General features: G+C 40.8%; 1 protein-coding gene across 2 annotated transcripts in view; it reads left to right on the top strand.

The window, feature by feature from the left end:
* The window catches only part of npr3 (natriuretic peptide receptor 3), a 29665-nt gene extending 13492 nt beyond the window's left edge, over positions 1-16173 (top strand). For both annotated transcript variants that reach the window (XM_076890531.1, XM_004558637.3), the window contains 7 exons: positions 7183-7305; positions 8918-9093; positions 10824-10959; positions 12846-12940; positions 13030-13162; positions 13245-13329; positions 13728-16173. In XM_076890531.1, the coding sequence (XP_076746646.1) occupies positions 7183-7305; positions 8918-9093; positions 10824-10959; positions 12846-12940; positions 13030-13162; positions 13245-13329; positions 13728-13839 (860 nt within the window). In that variant the 3' untranslated portion in view covers positions 13840-16173. The remainder of the gene's footprint in view (positions 1-7182; positions 7306-8917; positions 9094-10823; positions 10960-12845; positions 12941-13029; positions 13163-13244; positions 13330-13727) is intronic.
* The last annotated feature ends 5243 nt before the right edge of the window (positions 16174-21416 follow it).

Raw genomic sequence — 21416 nt, 5'->3', positions numbered from 1 at the left:
TTCAAACCATGTTGTTATTGCTTGCGAGTGATGGAAAGCCACATTGTCCCAGGTAATTACAAAGGTCCTCATGTTTTCACCCTCCTGACCCTGCTCTGGAACCAGGCGCTGGTGGAGATCATTGAGAAAGGCAAGCAAGCGCTCTGTATTATAGGGTCCAACCTGACATCTGTGAAGGAGTAATCCTGCATTTGCAATTGCTGCACACATGGTAATGTTTGCCCCTCTCTGTCCTGGCACATCAACTGTGGCCCTTTTTCCAATTACATTTCGTCCACGTCGACGCCTTTTGGCCAGATTGAATCCTGCCTCATCGATGTCTATGAATTCATGAGGGGCCTGGTTGGCCTCCAATTCCATAACTCTCTGAAACAAAGTTTATGTAAGTCATGTTAGTACTGTATACCATACTGTACTGTAACCTAGTATTGTGTAGGTTACCTACTTGCAAAGTGCAAAGTTTATAGAACTGGACATTGGATTGAATATACACTGTACCTGGACATATTGTCGTCGTAGCTCCTTGACCCTCTCACTGTTCCTCTCAAAGGGAACAGTGTAGAGCTGCTTCATCCGCACTCTGTGTTTGGACAATGTCCGCGTAATGGTTGTGAGGCTGATTCTATCGATATTGTCAAATATCTCATGGTCCGCCACAATTCTAGTTTGAATTTCACGCAGTTTTATTGCATTATTTGCAGTAACCATTTCTACAATGGCAAGCTCCTGATCATTACTGAGGAGCTTTCATCTTCCCCCAGAGGGTGGAAGACGTTGCATTCTTTAGAAAGACAAAAAATTCAACATATGCATTACTGTATGACCATATTGACATGTCAAGTGAGAATAGAAACAATCCATGTAAAATGCAATACTTACCTGTTGGTTTGTTGAAAGATGCGTATAATGGAGGCAACTGTTGACCGCCTCAAATTGGGCTGCACTCTTTCACCAGCCTCTCTTAGTGAAAGACCATGGTTGATTACATGGTCAATGATAGTGGCACGAATTTCATCACTGACTACTGTTCTTGCAGCCCTTGGAATGCCACCACCACGCATTCTTACACCTCTACCTTGCCCTCTCCTTGGGCCTGCTCTTCTCCCTGGGCCCCTTGCTCTTACTCTTCCTCGACCAGACATTACAGTGTTTGTCTTTTTTTTGTTTCCAAAAACATCACTCCTCAAGGTCTTGCCTTATGAACCCCACTGAGTCTAAGCCAGAATGGAAGAAGCTGTGGTTTACCCAACATAAATCAGCTGTGTGTCAATTATTCAATTGTTTGTTTACAGCTGAGATATATTTTTGATATTGATATTGTTTTTGTACTGATATCATTGCAGAGGCAGAGGTTTTTATACTGTATCTAAGGTTTGGAATATTGTTTTTGCGATTGTGGGATGTTGTGTGTTAACATTCGTAGATACTACAAAAACAGTCCATAATTTTGTTGGGAGGTATAGCTTGTCTGTTAAGAAAATGTAAGCATTGTGGAAATGTGTTCACTGACTGCATATTGGGTGAACACGACATGAAATGTGTGAATGGTATGGCCACAACAGACCGATGCTGTGCTAATTGTGTTTAGAGTTTTGCAAATGTGACAACTGTTTGGACAAACGCTTGTTAGCGACTGAAAAAAACTGTAACCAATAACATTAATTATCAGTGTTAAATTATGTGATTAACATATGCTAATATTATCCTAAATGCTAAACGCTGCCTCCTCTCTGGGTGTCTCCTGTTGTTCTTGTTGCTAATAGGAATTACGCCATGGTTAGATATTTTATCACGTGAGACTGAACAGGTGTTTTCTAAAACAAAGCTTGCAAACCTGGTTCTACATTGTTTCTTGTGTTTTTCTAAAAATGTTAACTATGTATTTTTATCCATCTACACAGTAAGGAAATAATGTTTCTTTACTGTTAGAGTAAAAAGGTTTATACACTGTTACAGCTTAACTACAGTCTCAGCTCATCAGTCCAAGCTCATCAGTTCCTCTAGGAATGGTGGTGAGAAGTACAAAAACTGAAACACTACCATGACATTAATACTCCTCCTGGGCACCATCTGCTCCTCTTTACATGTTCAGGTTACCGTAGGCAACTAATAATATGTCATCAGCCATCAGTTTCTCTCCACCAGGTCTGGAAAAAGCAGTGCCTGTGTGTTTGTAATTGCATTATGGATAGAGCTGTGGCTGTGGTATACAACACTAGATTCAGACCCACTTCAGGTAAACGTTGACATATGCAGTTTCCTTCATACTCTTCCAGCTTTCTCAGATGTGTTGCCATTGAAAAATAAGACACAGATGAGATTTTCATCAAATGTAAAAGTTTAAAGATTTGATATGTTTCCTCTGTTTGACTGAGAGCCACATGTTGGGTTATTACTTTAGACCGTGTCCCAAATTCCCAGAGCTGATATTGTACAATAAAACCTTAAGTCAAGCTGGGTGTCATGTTTCTATGTTGAATGAAGCGTGAAGCACAGATTTGAAGAGTAATATTATTTTTCTAAAGGCTTCATTTATGCTTTTAAACCATGAATATTAAAGGCAGTGAATCACATGTTTATCAGCTTCAGTTTCAGGCTGTCGTCAGCTTTGCCCGTTATAATCTGACGATCCAGCTTCTCAGATTTGATTGGTTTTTTGAGGTGATGTCATTTGGAATTTGATCCTTTAGTTTGATTTTCCTGATAACTGAAAAAATTTATTGTTTCATACTCAGTTTGAAATGCAAATAAAATTACAATGTAAGATGTAGGGTTAGGGTTAGGGGTTAGTTTTAGCTTAGTTTTAGTATATAAAGGCAAATGGCTTAGCCCTCTCATGCTCAAATTAAACCTTTTGTTGCTAATGCACAACCAAGTCCTCCAGTGGTACTTCTGAGTAAAAAAAACTCATAAAATATGTATGTGGGGTAATCAGGTTGTTAGTTTTTAACTGTTGTAAATTGGCAACACCTGCCTTGAGAGGGTTAATCAAGAATTGAGCTGCGGTTGTTCGAAGTCCTCGATAGGGACTGGCGGCAGCTCCCGGGCCTGGCAGATCCCCCCGTGTACTAATGAGAGAACACGGGGGGATCAACGCGAACGAACAGCTTGTAGAACTGGGCCGGGGGTGCGGGTCATATATAGAAAATACACGGAAGGGCCGTGTTTGGAGGCGTGATCCGCCCCTGAAATTTTCATAATTTATCTCCAATAATTCAAAACTATGTGCTTCTCCCAACATATGCAAACAAAAAACCCAAACTATTTGTTATAGATGATTTTGTAACATCACATCATAAAGATTCTAACACAAACTGAAAATAAAGCACCTTTCTTGTGATTGGTTCATTTCCACTGTTAGTCCATGTGAGACCTGCACTCTGATCCTGAATCTGTATGAAGGACAGAACTCCTCCAGGGCTCCGGTAGGACTCGAGATCCACTTTGACTCTGCGACCACAAGTGACTTGATAATCAGGCTGCAAGGTTCAGACAGTGATATGTACCCCAGGACTATAATAATAAGGAGAAACAGTTAGTCAGGAAATAAATATTGATTTCTGTATCTTAAGGACTCTGTTTAACTGACCTACATATACATATTTAATTTCCACCCTCCTTTCTTTTCCTTATCCCGTTCACCTGTCTGACAAGCACATCCAACATCACTGCTTGTTGTTTTATGGAAATGGCATTGCAATTTGCCTCTGCCCATTTTCACTATGTTATATTTCGAAAGCTAACAGGCGAAACAGGGCATCTGAAATACAGTGTGGGCACTCAGTAAGTGCTCCATGTGCTGGCCCATTCCTGAGTTCATTTGTAACGAGCATCAGCGCTCCAGCAAAAAGGAAAATCCAGAAGTTTTGAAATATTGCTGGCTGCAAGCGCTGCCCCGTGGAATGGCTTGCAGAGCATATACAGGGCCAGTAGTGTGTAGAGCCCAGTGTAATTAAAGGGTGCTACAGTGCTGGCAGTACTGAGGTGAAGTTTGTCCCACTGACTCAAGGGATATTTCAGGAGGTGTGTTTAAGTGACAGAGTTGTGAGGAATGTTCCAGCGAGACTCTGAATCTTCCTTATTAGACGGGGCGCTGGGGTTACTGTTTTTCAATTGCAAGCCTTGTTTGTGCAGCCATGTGTTTGTTGGTTTATTTATTTTTAATCACTGGGACACCAGAGGGGAAAAAAACCCTTTTATACAACCCAGCAAAATCCTTCGTTACATTTGACTTTTTCCTCCTCGGCTCACTTCACTCATTTTGATCATTAAATATTTAAAGTAAACAGAAAAGGCTCTGCGGTCTACAGAGCAGTGAGGAGTCTCTTTACTAACATGGATTTCTTAAATTCTTCAGATGATTATCTTTAAATTCCTGCAATTAATATGCAAATCAGGGTGCTTTATATGAACTCTATTAATTTGATTAATTTTTTTTCCTAGTTTTCGAGGACTTTGCATTGTTGAATTGAATAATAATAATAAAAATTTTACAATTACAATTTGAAAAGTGGTCAGTTTTTACTTCAAAGGCATTCGAGAAACACCGATTCCCAGCGTGTTGGAGTGTGAAGACCAGTCAAATGTAAAATAATTTAATTTTATATTAAATCAGTATTCCACAAGTGTGAATAAAGTGTGCACACTTGCTCACAAAGTGCTGTTGCTGTTTCACTCATAGTTTAGTGACTTTTTCTGCACTTTAAGTTTAACTCCAGAGTTCTTTTTGGAGCTTGAACAAATGCACTGGACAGCGTGGACAGATGAGAAGAAGCTGCATCTGTATTTGTTCATCTATTCGCTGAGATTAAGTTACACATGAAAGTGCATCCAAAGAGAACCAGCATCTCCTGAGCATGTCTCAGTTCAGTTTGTACAGCACCAAATCACAACAGGATCAAGACGTTTTATATTTGAAGTTAAAGATGCTACAATAATGTCTCCACACTGTATGTGTGTAAAGCTTTCTTCTTTTGAGAAAAATACAAATCCAGCACTGATCCTGACTTGCAGTGAATCAAACTGTAAAAAACGTAGTGTGGTCCATTTCTAGCACTGACATATACGACTCCCATTTCAGCACCAGTCTACCAAAGCATGTGCTTACCCGTGCCACGGACATCACAGCTTTTCCAAAGAGCAAAAGGGAAAAAGACACAGTTGTGTTGTGTTTAAACTTAAACGTCCTCTAATCAGCTTGTTATGGTTTACTGCTTACACACATGTCTCTTTTTTCTCAGGGCATATTAGTGTGTCAGGCCACCAAGCAGCTGGTACTTCTTATAACAAGTGAAACAATGTAGGACTCATATAAACTCTGCATTGTAATGGTCTGCACAATGCAACTACTTTGGTTGTGAAAGAAGGATCGCTGGCTCCTCCGAGACAAGATGCTGAAGTTGCCTTCAAGAGATAAGTTGCCTCCAGTGCAGCTGTTTTAGTTTTAGACTAAAGTCCTGGTATGAAAGCATGTGAGACTGGACGAATAAGACTTTTACTAGAAAGTGCTTTGGAGAAAAGCACCAGTACCAGTTTCAATTTTATAGAAGTCCACTACTCAACAGAACTTGAAACATCCAATAATAATTATAATAATAATCCAATAATGTTGATCAAATGACAATGAGTGGCAGTGGATACAGTTACATACAGTAAAAGCAAGTGAGGTGTGTCCCTAAGTGCAGGAGTCTTGGAGTGTTGTTCCTGAGAAAGACACAGTGAACAGTGAACCTGCACCTAGCTTTGACTGTGTTTCATCGGTACACAGCTTCTTAATGCTCCGAGTGCTCAGAGTAGAAAAGCACTATTTAAATGTGTAGTTGATGTGTTGCGTGTTTTCCTGGTTGTTCTACAGTCCAAGCCCCTGGCAGTGATTGAGGTGGTAAACCAACACATTATATTAAGTATATAAAGGTTACGAAATATAGGTTTCATCTATGTAGTGTATTAACTCCATCTTAGAAACAGGAGCTTGTACATCTGGAGACAACTTGGTTGTTTGTGTTGATATGAGTCAGCTGTGCAGTTCAGTATCTGATCAACATACCTCTTGAGCACCTTCCTCTTTAGGATGTGTTCTCAGGCATGCTCAGCTGGTACCATGCTGGCCCCTGTCCACATCTCCATATGAACACCAAATACTGAGAAATGGAAGAAGCTGGGCTGCTGTAATGAATCTTTTCCTTACAGTTCATTAGTGTGTACCTAAATGCTTAGTCTGTTGTGCAGCGACATCAAGCAGCCCAGCAGGATCAGTAAGTTCTTAATCTTGAAGATCGAATCACATTTTGAAATGAAATATGAGTCATGATGCACTCTGTACAGACAGCTTGATTAAGTTAAAAGCTTATCTGCTCCATCAGATGTGAGGACGGTGTCTGACTAACATGACTGATTAAACTGAAAATATACAGTTTAAGTAACAGCACTGATTGTGCCAATGTGGCCCAAAAGCAGCACACTGCATGGAGTCCATCAGCTGATTAGCTTTAGCCAGCTGTCTCTGACGGCAGCTGGTCCAGTATCTGCTCCATCTGCAGGCTCTAATCAGAGTGACGTGCATCCAGGATTACACACCACACATCCACTGGTTACATTTTGTGTTGGAAATAGTCCACAGAGCGCTCTGTGTATACGTGCACATCAGGCCTGATGCTTACAGTAATAATTATCAGCAGCTGTGCTGGAGATAGGCTTGTAGTAAATTTCTTACTGTTTTCACTTTGATGGTTCTTTTCATCATTTGAAGCTATGTGAGGTATGTGTGTTAGAATTTGATTAACATGATATGCTCCTCAAAGAATTACATCTGGGACATGTGGGGTTCGATGCTATTGTGGAGCACTAACCTGCACATCGAGAAAGATTGTAACTGGCTACACAGTAAATTACATGCATTAAATATCTGATGTGCTTGGAATGAAAATCTGTCAGGAACTACGATTATTTGATGACTGTGTGAAAAATGTATACAAGTGTGGCAAAACCACACCACCCACCCGACTGTGAATCCGACTGAATTGTTATTATTTTCACTATTATTTGTGGAGCTTGGGTTATCTTTTAACGTAAATTACACTAAAGCTTACCTAAATTAATTTTCCCTTTTCATAACTTATTGTGTCCAAATAAACTGATGAGCCTATTAAATGACTTTTTGTCTCTGTCTGATTTTCTCTGCAGTGGTGATTATGTGCATGGGAGCAGAAAAAATAAGAGAGATCATGCTGGCTGCACACAAACGACAGATGACAACTGGCAAATGCATATTCTTTAATGTTGAACTCTTTAATGCCTCTTCTTATGGTAAGTTAACATCCATTACCTTAAATGTGTCTAACATACATATTTAAGGTAAATAATTATTAGAAAGCACTGGCATTGTCTGTCAAGGTTTGTTAAAGTGTGTACCAGTTAAGTAAGGTGGTTGGTGCCTGCGTGGTGGTAATCGCCAAACCAGGTGGACAAAGGTGAAGGGAGCCATTGGGCCGAAGGAGGAGTCCTATCGGGCTTGGTTAGCCTGTGGGACTTCAGAGGCAGGTACTGACAGGCCAAGAGGAACACAGTTCGGGCAATGACTGAACCAAAAACTCAAGTGTGGGAAGAGTTTGGAGAGGCAATGGAAAAAGACTTGTGGACTGCCTTGAAGAGTTTCTGGCAAACTCAGGCGACTCAGGAGGGGTACAAGTGCTGGTGGAGCACTGCTGACTTCAACTGGACGTTGTAAAGCTGTCTTGGTTGACACACCTCTACGATGGCGATCAGGAGTGGTACCTTTGGACTGGCAGACCAGGGTGGTGGTTCCCATCTTTTAGAAGACGGACTGGAGGGTGTGCTGAAACTATACGTTGATCACACTCTTCAGCCTCTCCGGGAAAGTCTATGTCACGGTGCTGGAAAGGAGATTACGTCTGTTAGTCGAACCTCGGATACAGGAGAAACAATGCAGTTTTCTTTCCCGTCAGAGAATACTGGTCCAGCTCTTTATCCTCTCGTGGATACGTGAGGGAATGAGAATCAGCACCTCCAATCTGAGGCCATGGTCCTCAGACGGAAAATGATGGAGTGCCCACTCAAGTCAAGTCAAGTGGCTTTATTGTCAGTGAAACCATGTGTACACAGTGAAGCGTTCCTCCGAAGCCATGGTGCTACATACAACAGACAATCAACACAGGACTACATAAAGACGGAGCATTGTGCAAAAAGTAACTTGATGTGTAAATGTGTGTGTGATAAAAAGCACAAAAACAACATCATTTAGTCCGAAGTGGTCGTTGCGTTCATGAGGCTCCGGGTCAGGGACGAGTTACCTCTCCCTTAGAGATAGGGTGAGGAGCCGCTGCTACTCCACATCAAAAAGAACTAGTTGAGGTGGTTTGGAAATTTGACAAGGATGCTTCCTGGGTGCCTTCTGTTTGAGGTGGTCCAGGCATGTCTCACAGGAGGAAGCCCTGTGGGGGATCCAAGACAGGCTGGAGAGATTGTATCTCTTGGCTGGCCTGGGAATGCCTTGTTGTTCCCTCGGACGAGCTGGAGGTGGCCAGGAAGAGGGAGGTCTGGGCTTCTCTGCTTAGGCCGCTGACCAAGCGACCCAGCCTTGGATTAGTGGAAGAAAATGGATAGATGGATGGATATTAGTGACATTACCCATTTAATTCATTCAAATTAGAATAATTGCAGACTACTTTAGTTCACTTTAATTCAATTTTATTGATCTAGCACAAGTTCTCTTCTTTGTGAGGCATCAGTAGATGTGAAACGATTAAAGAAAGACTCAGTAGTTCTTAGTTCTACTTCACAGGTTTAATTTGATGGGGTTTGTGTGTAAATGTATGCTCTATGTAACAAGCAAAGCATTACATTTGTAAATTATTTGGTAAATGTAGTTTTTTTTTGTCCCTGGAAACTTAAATTCTAGGCAATGGCTCATGGAAGAGAGGTGATGAATACGACAACGATGCAAGGCAAGCCTACGCTGCTCTGAACACTGTGACTCTTCTGAGAACTGTCAAGCCTGAGTTTGAGAACTTCTCCATAGAAATGAAAATGCCTTTTGAAAAAGTAGGGCTTCATGACTGCAACGACTGTGAAAATGTAAGTATGTCTATCAATATCAGACTAAAATAAAGAAGTGTACGGCATAAGAAAACTGAGCGTAAATGCTGATATGTTTGCCTCATGGTTTAGGTAGTGATTTTGGAGGGTCAAGTGAACAGAACCAAAAAAATATGTGTGATAACTGGAACCTTACAGGACTTTTCCAGGGTTAGAATAATATATGACTAGTGTTAAAAATAGCAGTTTAGCATATTAGCTCACACTAAAACTGCTGTTAAGATTATTCCAATTCAGTTTGATTTATATAGTGTCAAACCACAACAAAAAACCCGTCTAGGTAAAGATCCTACAATAATACAGATAACCCCAACAATTAGACGACCCCCTCAGAGCAAGTACAACGTCAAACTGGTGAGTAAAACCCCAAGCATTATTTCCATATATGTCAGAGGTTTTAGGGAAGTTCAAATTGGGAAAAAGTAAAAAAAACAACAAATTGTGCCAAAAATGACAACAACAAAAAAAAGCCACATGAAGAATATACAACATGAACAGTACAGACAGGCTGCAGTGGACTCTCACTTCAACCTTTGTATGTTATAACTTTGTTCTTTTCTGCAGCTGATTGTCGGGCCATCAGCAACACTGGAGACTGGAACACAGAGATGAGACAGACTGGACACAAAAGAGGAACTAAAATAAAGCAGCAAAAATCAAGAACTATAAATAACAAACACATGCAGTAAAAATAACATATTTAGGAATTAGAACCTTCATTATCTAATAACTTTCTAAGACATAAGTCCAGAATAAAACTAAAGATACTTGGACAAAGACCAAGGACCATGATATCATGGGAGTCTGTGGGAATTAACTCACTTATGGAGCCTGTCAGAATCCTAGTTTTAGCCCCAGGGGCAGCAAGATTTCATACAATGGTGTGTACCACTTCTTTCAGAGACTAGCAGAAGCAAATGTGTTTTACATCGCAGTGCTATTTAAACTACAGAAAATTCCTAAAATGGGATACTTTGTAGAGGTTCTAAAAGTAGATTAAGACTACATAATAAAACCACCAAGAGAAATAATTGGATGTTTTCAGTGGGAAAAACGTTTCAACACTCATGCAGGTGACTTCTTTAGTCTCAGCTGACTGCAGGTTTCCAACCTTATAAACAGGACATTTGCACAACGAATGAAACTAGTCCACTGTTCATTTAGTGGGCTGGTTTCAGTCACTGGAGAAGTCACTTGGATGAGTGATGGAACGTTTTTCCCACTGAAAACAGATGCAGATGAACAGAATCAACTTTTTGGGATGTACTTACCTGGATGATTGTGCACGCATCAAGAAACTTACACTTAGTCTCTTTGTCTGGCTGTATCTCAGAAGGTAGATTCTGATCAGAAGGTTCGTGGTTCGATCCCTGGCTCCCCCTAGTCTGCATGTCAACTATCCTTGGGCAAGACATTAAGTTTCTCTCCGATGTGTCCATCGGAGTATGAATGTTAGTTTAGTAAGCACTTAAAATCAAAGAAGAAAGTGCTGTGTGAATGTTGTGTGTTGTATTAAGCTTTGAGTACTGTGGGAGAGAAGCTCTATATAAGAATCAGTCCATTTACCATTTGCATATTGAGTAAATTGATAATATATTCTGTCAGTTCTTCAAAAGATAAATGTATGCAAAGCATCGTGACATCTGTCCTAAAAAGCCATCGTGATTATGTGAACAGCACAGTCACTTCATGAATTTGTTTCATGTCAGGTCAACATGTTTGTGGAGGGGTTCCATGATGCCCTGTTACTGTATACCATCGCCTTGCATGAAGCCATGAAAAATGGGTACAGCAAGAAGAATGGAACAGAGATCACCTCACGTATGTGGAACAGAACGTTCGAAGGTAAACACACGAGATGGTGTTATGTGACCATCATTTAGTCTGATGTTATTTTGTATATGATCAAATATAAACTTGCAGACTTCATATTTGCTTAACTCTAAAGCAACATCTGCACATCGACAAAACAAGAGCAATGAAGAATGAACTTTTAAATGCCACTGATGCAAAGGAGTAAAAAAACATCAGGCTGACGTGGAATTAACACTGGCATTAATATACCATTGTACAGAAAATACAGTGACTGATGACTCTGCAGGTACTGTGCAAAATGATAATGATCGCTCTGAAATCATTTGCTCTCTAGAAAACTAACAAATCTGAGAAGCAGTTTTTGAACCAACTTTATGTTAGACTACTTTTAATTAACTGCTTTAGCCCACTTACAAAAAAAATCTTGTTCATGACCTGCAGCATGTTAACACTATTGGACGTAAAAATAACTTGAACTCCAATTTTGAAAACACAACCTTCTTTTTTATTTTTTTTGCTCTGACTTGTATTATGAGTCTGTGGTCTGGGAGAGAGTCTGTAACTCTGTCTGCAAAATACAGTAAATAATGACCAATGTTGGGCAATTAATTATATAGTTACTTCTTCAAAAAAGTAACTGAGTTTTGCAAACAGAGTTTTTTGCAGCTTTTACCTAAAAATGCAGCCAAAGCGTTTTTTAAATAAACATTTCAAACTATTTACAGAACAATCAGCTGTTCTGCATCAAATCTGATGCCACACAAATTATTTGTGCCGCTCCAAAAAATAATTTCTGTCCACTATGAGATGAAGGAGAACAACAGCCTGATACCTGCAGGCCTGACAGCAGCAGATGTATCACTGCTGTAACACCTGTAACACTCAGCAGTCGCCTCATTGTTCTGACACACAGGCTGGGGGAGGGGTTTGGTGTTGTCTTTGCTCACAGGCTTTCGAGCGTTTTCCTTATAAAACGCCGTTTTTACCGTTTCTTCCTGCAGTAAATATAAACAACGACAGTATTCAGGAAGAAAAACAAACATTGCAGATATTTTTATCATAACTCTGGTTTTACGTGGCCGATCAACTCAATTTAAAAACTGGTATAAAGTCCACACTTTTCCCGTCAGTTGTTCGTCTGTCCTGCTCACATCTCCAATGGTTGTACACGTTGTCATTAACGTGGCTTCACTCCACATCAGCCGCTTTGCTAAAACACCGGTGTCGGCACATAAGGACGCTGTCACAGCCTGACAACCACGTTGATTAGAATGTGAATCGCATCATTGGCTGGACTGTGGGATAAGGTGGCATCGTTCTGATCCCATACGGGAGCAGCCAGTCACTGACTAACACTGCAGAACAGAATTGTTAAAGTTTTAATCTTAATTTCAGTTCAGGTTAGATTTTTTTTTGTGCGCAACACAGAGACGTGCCAGCAGAGGGAACATTGGTTGTCAGTCCACATAGTATTTTCCCAAACGTGTTGGGGATCATCAGGATACTTGTTGGTGAGATGAGCCTTTGTGTTGTTTTTGGTTTCTCCTTGGAACTCTCCCATGGATGCCATTTTTGCTCTGCGTCTTGTTGAATAATGAACTCTGACCTTAAGTGAGGCAATGAAGGCCTGCAGTTCCTTAGATGTTGTTGTTCTAGGTTCTTTTGTGACCTCCTGGAGGAGATGTCGATGCACTTTTGGAATAATTTTGGTAGGTTAGTCACTCCTGGGAAGATTATTTAAAATCTTTGTTTAGTACTACAATTTATTTTGTGATCTGAAAGATGTAAACGTGACAAATATGCCAAAAAGGAAAACAAAACAAAAACCTTTTCATGCACTATGAGGTAGTGAGGTATCTTTCCCTCTACATTTCTGGGATTGTAGTCAAATAATGCTGCTTCATAATGGGTTGCAGGAATTGCTGGCCAAGTGTCTATAGATGCCAATGGTGATAGAAATGGAGATTTCTCTTTGATGACCATGATAAATGTTGAAGCAGGAACCTATGAGGTAAGAAGAAGCTCTAAGATGTCTAACAGGCTTCGTATTGGGAATGTGTTGTGCAGCTTAATAACAACAACAATCTGACTCATTTACAGGTGGTGGCCAATTACTTTGGTGTAAATGGGACTTTTCAGCTGTTGCCAGCATTCAACACTGAGCATTTCACTCTGAAAGGAGGGGATAAAGACCACCCTGAGAAAACCGATAAATCAGACACACCCTGTAAATGTATGTTAATGACACGTGTGACATTGATGAACAATATTTTGGTGCAGTGTTTGTTTTCACTAATGAGTGCTCGTCCAAACAGGTGGACTAGGAGTGTCAGCTTTGACTGGAGTCATAGTCGGAGCTGTTCTGGGGGCTGTGATCCTCGTAGCGTTCTACTTTTTCAGGTAAAAAACTATGTAGTCAGCTCTTCTGGACAGTGGCATGTTCTGGTGTAATTTTGCCTTGGATAAAAACTATGTACACTTCAGGAATTATATCTCAAATGAAACCTTACTGACTCAAAACTGGTTTACTTACTGAAATTAAGAAGAAATGAAAACTTCAGAGTTAATCAGCAGTCACATCATCAAACACTCAAGTGAAGGACTTTCATATTAGATTTTCCTGATTTATTTTGCATGTTATAGCGTTTTAACTTTAGCCCCTGCTTTCAGAGGTCTCCATGACTTTGCTGAGTATGATTTAATGGTGAAAGAGAGGAATTAAAGTAAAAATTGTAGAGGAAAAACAAACATATTGAAAGACATCGTTTTCTACTTTATTTTGAATCCTTCTTGTGCAGAAAAAACTACAGAATTACCATTGAGCGTCGCACACACGGCGAAGAATGTGACTCTGGGAAGCATCGTCAGCTACGAGAAGACTCCATTAGGTCAAACTTCTCAGCAGCATAATGAGAGGCTGACACAGTCCATGGAGAATCGCACATGTGACCAAAGACTTTGCAGTGGCTGTCAGTAGACCCACAGTGTTAATCATGAGACACTCGTTTTTGTGTCCGTTGATGTTTTGACTTATAACTCAGGACAGCTGTAACAGTCACAAAGCACCACTCACTTGGATTTTCCCCCACACAAAGGTAAATGATTGTATTGGTGTTTCATGATATTTGGCCACAATGTTCTTTGAGGTTTTTCTAGGCATCTGTTATTATTATTATTATTATTGTTATTATTATTGTTATTATTATTATTATTATTATTATTATTATTATTATTATTATTCACACCATTCTAACTAATAACTGTGAATAATTCAAAACAGACGGCATATTTAACACTATATTGGCATGCACTACTAGCAGAGTTGTTGAGATCTATTTTTACCTTGCAGTTTTAAAAACAGTGTATACATGTAGTAAACCTAAATGTCATCTTAACACTTTAAGGATATAACAGAGCTACAGGGGTATAGACTCGATCTATATCAATAGGTGATAAGCTACTGATCTTAAGCTACAGATACTGTAAGGTTTTCAGTCCATTACAACATTGCTGCAGTCTGGTAGCCTCCATACAAATCATGCTCCATCAGTTTTCTAATCATGCTGATTTCTAATGATTGTTTTCTTTTAAATAATTTTATTTGAAAAATTCCTCATATAATTAATTCACCACCTGAAAAGATACTAAAGATATTTTTACTGATAATGTGTACTTTACGTTGCATTTTTATTACTGGTTCTTTATGAAACTTTAATATAGCAGTAAACAATATTTTCTGTGTAAAGATGTGTATAAAAGCATAATTGCAGAGAATCACTTCACACTTCCTGTCTGTGTCTTGCAATACAAGCGTCTCATACATGACATTTCACGAGTCCTTACCTTTGAAACACTGTTCTGGTTCATAAAGAGACACGTGAAAGTGAAAGTGAGATGACAGAGTACACTCAGCCCCAAAACCCAAAGTAGTAAAAACAATACTTTATTCATATTTACTTACTTTCAGCATCCCTGCTGTTCTCCTCTGTGCTCTCTTTCATTCTGTGTGTCTACATCGCCTTTGAGGCTGTAAATAAATTGCAAAGAGAAGAGAAAGGCGACCTGATATTTTTGACACTTGTCTCACTTTCAATGAACTGATGTCCGTAAACACAAATCTGGACAGGAGCCCAACAGCACATGATCACCAAGGCCAAGTTTTTTGCCAAACAAGAATAAGTTATTAGAAGTAAGTTATTGTTATTAAGGGCGTATTGTTGAGACATTCATTAATTAGTTAGTGGTTTATTTATATTAGTACAGTCGTGGTTTTTAGTAACATAAATAAGCTCTTTTCTACAGGCTGTTTAATAAAGAGATCTATAGATAAGGTTGCTAGCTTACTTGTTGAGGTTGTACGCAGGGGAAAATCATTTCAGCAAGAACTGATTTATTGTTTATCATTTCGTTAAAAAAGCAAACAAAAACAATTTTATTCTTAAGCACTGGGTTATTTTTTTTAATCTGTGTGTAATATTATTATAATGACTCCTGGCATGTGGTTGTTTAGGATGACTGAACATTGAACGCGGTGTGTTTAATTTATTTCTTGTAAATTATAACATCTATTATGTTACATATTTCTCTCAATTTTTAATTTATAATAAGTTTGTATTTTCTTGTTATGATTATTTCTAAAGCATACTTTTACTACAATAATAGTTCAGTTGTACCCTACAAATACTTCTCACGTATCACTTATAATACAAATATAGGGAATTCTTTATAAGCCAGTGTTAATGTTGATATTATTTTAATTAGAGTATACGTTGTGATAGGAATACAGTTTATCCTACGTCATTAAACTTTTGGTTTGTCTGAAATGTCATCAACATTGTTTTGTTTAATAACATGCAAATAATGAATAATGAGAATAAAAAGTGATATTGAATTCTTTATGAGCATTCAAAGGCCAAATAATACAAGACAATGATGGAGCAGGTTTATCACATTTCATAGTAAATTTAAAGTTATAAAACTATTTGATATCATACCGACTGACAATATGTTTCTTTGACAAAGAAGAGGACAAGAAGTGACTTACTGTTGTTTAGTGAAACGAGATAAGCAGCAAACGGAAGTAAATTCCAGTGATGTAACAGAACTTATCATTAGGCAGGTTTTATGGCAAATGCATATGAACACATGGGAAATAATATTCTATGGGACCTACAACATACAATGCAAAAAGAAAGAAATTGAACGTTTTCTGCTAAAAGGTGATTAAAAAACAAGTTGAGTGCTTTGTGTTTAATGATATTTTTAAGAGATCTTATTTCTTTTCCTTTTCTTTCCCTCTACTTTTTGATTCAGTTTAGACCAGTGTTTCCCAACCTTTTGGAGACACGACACATATTTCACATTAGGAAAATCACACAGCACACCAGCAAACAAAAATGTCACAAAAAGCATGTTGATAATTTTTCCCCGCACACCAGGTTCAGCAGAGTTGGCTCAGTTTGTCCGCAGTATATCTTTTTTGCCTTCTTTTGACCACTACTCATGCTAGGGCCTTCATCCTGTTTGGAATAGTGGTGCGTCGGTCGCGAACGAAACGGCTCTTAGAGCCAACTTTTTGAAGTGAACGACGTGAGCCGTGGGTTTTTTTTTCTTTCTCTCACCCTCTCTCTCACACTTTTTTTCCACTCCACTCCGCACGTCAGCCTTGTGCTTAGCACTGGGAAAGCACAAGGCTCGCAGTAGCACAGGAACAGAGCGGGAGACAGAGAGAGAGAAAGAGAGCCGGGGACAACAACGTCACATTAGAAAGGTATAGTAATCATCCACAACTATTTTCAGATGCGGATGATAAAGGATTCAGAAAGTTTATTCATGCAGGTCCATATGACAGAGAATGTGCATCTTCTTTTTGTTTTATATTTTTTCATATTTATATTTAATTGTGTTGTGGTTTGCAGTGTTTTGTGTTGTTTCACTTTAAATTTGTTTTCAAAGGAAAAAGCTGAAAATGTAAATAGTTAAAAGTTGAAATGTAAATAGTTGGTTTTTGTATTATATGATTTATTTATTACATTTTATGTGGAGTGAATAAATAAAAGTATATTTACGGTGGCCCCTAGAGACAAAGCACATACAAACTCCAAAACACGTAAAAACTTCAAAACACATAAAAACTCAGAAGCACATAAAAACTCAAAACACATACAAAACACAACAGAAGTCCTCCAGGATGCTAGGGGGCAGTGTTGAGCTTTTGTTACCTAGTGGCTACACAAGCCAGAAAGTACCAACGACCGGATTTGGTGTGTGGTAGTAACAGGTAAACATTTTTTTTAATTATTTGAATATATATGAGTGCCTGTGTATAAATACACAAACAATACACGCATGCTTTCGATTGTGTAATTTAATGATCTAGGTAGCTCTGTTGTGGAAGTTCAGTTAACGCTAGAAATGTGTTTTGGAGTTTGTACGTGCTTTGTCTCTAGGGGCCACCGCATATTTTTATATATAAACATATATAAATACATTAGTAATTCCTTTCGTGCATAATGTTATATTATTGTTAATAATTAATTAATTAAAGCAACAAAATAACTTGAAGAGCCGGTTCGGAGCCGAAAGAGCCAGCTCTTTTTAATGAGCCGAACCAAAAGAGCCGGTTCTCCAAAAAGAGCCGGAAATCCCATCACTAGTTTGGAATTTTCTCCAGGACCCAGGTCAGATTGACTACTTTTTCTTTTCAAATATCTACTGCTAATAAGCACTGCGTTGTCTCACTCACAGGATGACTTTTATGCAATTTCTTCTTTGTCTTCTGTTTTACTGGCAGTTGGCAACCTATTTAATTGGAGCAAGAAGTTGCACTTCCCTCTAGTGGAAGAGAATGTAATTGTTCTGCCTGTTCGCTTGGAGCAGGGTTGTCCAACTCCAGGCCTCGCGGGACGGTGTCCTGCAGGTTTTAGATGTGTTCTTGATCCAACACAGCTAATTTAAATGGCTAAGTGACCTCCTCAACATTTCCTGAAGTTCTCCAGAGACCTGGTAATGAACTAATCATTTGATTCAGGGGTGTTTTACATCACTGTAAAAGAGCAACTCTGCAGCAGAGACATTGAGCTGTTAGCCGTTAGCATGCGTCCGTACTACCTGCCCCGGGAATTCTCGCATGTTATCGCGATAACAGCGTATGTCCCCCCCTTGGCCAACGCGGATGCAGCCTGTGACTCTCTCCACTCTGTGGTCAGCAGACTGCAAACACAATCACCGAGAGCCCTTCTCATAATATCAGGGGACTTCAATCATGCCTCACTGGACTCCACACTGCCCACCTTCACCCAGTATGTGACCTGCTCAACCAGAGTCAATAAAACACTGGACTTACTGTATGCCAATGCAGAAGAGGCATACAGTTCATCACCTCTCCCTCCCCTGGGCAGATCTGATCACAACCTGGTGCACCTTGTCCCTGTGTATGAGCCCTTAGTGCGCAGGGAGCCACCAGCCACCCGCACAGTACAGAGATGGTCAGAGGAGAGCGAGGAGGTTCTTAAGGATTGTTTTGAGTTGACTGTGTGGGAGGTGATTTGTGATGACCACGGTGAGGACATCGACAGCCTTACTACATGCATTACTGACTATATTCATTTCTGTGTGGATAACACTGTACCTACCAGGACTGTACGGTGTTTCTCCAACAACAAACCTTGGATTACCCCAGAAATTAAAACCGTCCTCAAGCAGAAGGGGAGGGCCTTCAAATCCAGAGACAAAGAGGAGTTGAAAAGGGTGCAGACAGAGCTGAGGGGACTGATAAGGAATGGGAAGGAGAGCTACAGGCAGAAGATGGAGAACCAGCTTCAACAAAACAACGTTGGTGAAGTCTGGAGAGGCCTCAGAACCATCTCGGGCCACAAACAGCAGAACTCTCTGCCTGGGAGGGATGTGAGGTGGGCAAATGAACTGAATCATTTCTTCAACAGATTTGACTCAGCCATGAGGCAGTCTGCAACATCGGCTGCAGACTCACCCACCCCCACTGCTGCTGTTCCACCTCAGACACTTCACACCTCCTCTATTCACCCTGCTCACTCCCCCCCACCCCCAACAACAGCATCCAATACACACTCAACACAAGGCTCCAGCCTGTCTCTCTCAACCACCCAGGTTAGGAGGGAACTGAGGAGGATTAATGGCAAGAAGGCAGCGGGTCCAGATGGCATCAGCTCGAGGGTCGTCAGGTCCTGCGCGGACCAACTGTGTGGGGTGATGGAGCACCTCTTCAACCTGAGCCTGAGGTTGGGAAGAGTCCCACAGCTCTGGAAAACCTCCTGTGTTGTACCAGTGCCAAAGACTTCACGCCCCAAGGACCTCAACAGCTACAGGCCGGTGGCTCTGACATCCCACCTGATGAAGACCCTGGAGCGGTTGGTCCTGGCTCAGCTTCGGCGCCTAATAAGCTCATCACTGGACCCACTTCAGTTTGCCTACCAGCCTGGCATTGGAGCGGATGATGCCGTCATTCACCTCCTACATCGTTCCCTCGCTCACCTGGAGACCGCTGGAAGCACTGTGAGAATCATGTTCTTTGATTTCTCCAGTGCCTTCAACACCATTCTTCCCTCGGTTCTAAAGGACAAGCTGGTGAACTCTGGAGTGGACCATCACCTCACTACCTGGATCCTGGACTACCTCACCGACCGACCACAGTATGTGAGGACTCAGGGCTGTGTGTTGGACAGGGTCGTCTGCAGTACGGGGGCCCCACAGGGAACGGTTCTGGCTCCGTTCCTCTTCACCATCTACACTGCAGACTTCTCCCACAATTCCACCCAGTGCTTCCTGCAGAAGTTCTCTGATGACTCTGCAATAGTCGGCCTCATCACTGATGGGGACGACAAGGAGTACAGAGGTCTGACCCAAGACTTTGTGGACTGGTGCCAGCTGAACTACCTCCAGATCAACGCCAGTAAAACCAAGGAACTGGTGGTAGACTTCCGCAGGCACAAGCATTCTCCACTGCAACCACTGAACATCCAAGGTATGGACATTGAGGCTGTGGACAGCTACAGGTACCTTGGTGTTCATCTGAACAATAGACTGGACTGGACTCATAACTCAGACGCCCTCTACAGGAAAGGGCAGAGCAGGCTGTACCTGCTGCGGAGACTCAGGTCGTTTGGAGTGGAGGGCCCACTCCTGAAGAAATTCTATGACTCTGTTGTGGCTTCTGCTTTCTTTTATGGCGTGGTCTGCTGGGGCGGCAGCATCTCTGCTGGGGACAGGAAGAGACTGAACAGGGTGATCCGAAGGGCCAGCTCTGTTCTAGGATGCCCTCTGGACCCAGTGGAGGTGGGGAGTGACAGGAGAACGGCGGCTAAGCTGTCATCCCTGTTGGACAACATCTCCCACCCCATGCAGCAGACTGTGACAGCACTGAGCAGCTCCTTCAGTGGGAGACTGCGGCACCCACGGTGTGGGACGGAGAGATTTCGCAGGTCTTTCCTCCCCACTGCTGTCAGACTCCATAATAAAGACTTTAACTGATCAAGCACACACATCCATACATATGCAATAATACTAAGTGCAATAATCCTTTCTGTCATCGTTGTATTTTTACTCAGTTGTATATAGTATTTGTATTTGTATTCTATTTTTATCTTATTGTATATTTATTTTATTTTATTCTACTGTATATAGTATTTTATTTTATTCTATTCTGTACAGTTGTGTACTGTATTTATTCTTATTGTATTCTAATTTTTGCCTCATAACTTTTGCACTGTCCACTTCCTGCTGTGACAAAACAAATTTCCCACGTGTGGGACTAATAAAGGTTATCTTATCTTATCTTATCTTGACCCAGGGTGAGATCTAAAATATGGTAGAGTACCAATCAGGTGAAACCAGATAATCTTTCTCACGGCACACATATGTGCCATGGCACAGTGGATGGAAAACACTGGTCTAGACAACAAACACTTATTTGGGTTTCAGAAAAGATGGTAGTTTAGGTCTTAGACAATTTGAAAACCTCCGTCTCTCTTCCACAGCATGTCTTTATCCTGTCTTCCTTCTCTCACCCCAACCGGTCGCAGCAGATGGCCCCGCCCCTCCCTGAGCCTGGTTCTGCCGGAGGTTTCTTCCTGTTAAAAGGGAGTTTTTCCTTCCCACTGTTGCCAAAGTGCTGCTCATAGGGGTCATATGATTGTTGGGTTTTTCTCTGTATCTATGAAGCGCCTTGAGGCGACTTTTGTTGTGATTTGGCGCTATATAAATAAAATTGAATTGAATTGAATTGTTCCGTCGCCCCTAGCTGAGCCTGCTATTCAGCCCGCAGCTCTGCCACCCATTCGGCCACCATCCTCACCCATTGATTCTATACAGGGAGAAAGTCTCACTCCAACCACAGGTGTTTCTCGTGAACTGGCAGTTTTTTAAACAGTTATTCCCTCCAGGGCCTCCCCAGAGGCTGGGTTTCAGCCCTTAGGTGATTCTGGATCCCTGGGCAGGGCCAGTGCCCTGCT

The sequence above is a fragment of the Maylandia zebra genome, linkage group LG12 (genome assembly GCF_041146795.1).
Source record: "Maylandia zebra isolate NMK-2024a linkage group LG12, Mzebra_GT3a, whole genome shotgun sequence".
Taxonomy (NCBI): domain Eukaryota; kingdom Metazoa; phylum Chordata; class Actinopteri; order Cichliformes; family Cichlidae; genus Maylandia; species Maylandia zebra.
Note: the sequence above shows the minus strand (reverse complement) of the source record. Positions and strands in the feature narration are given on the sequence as shown.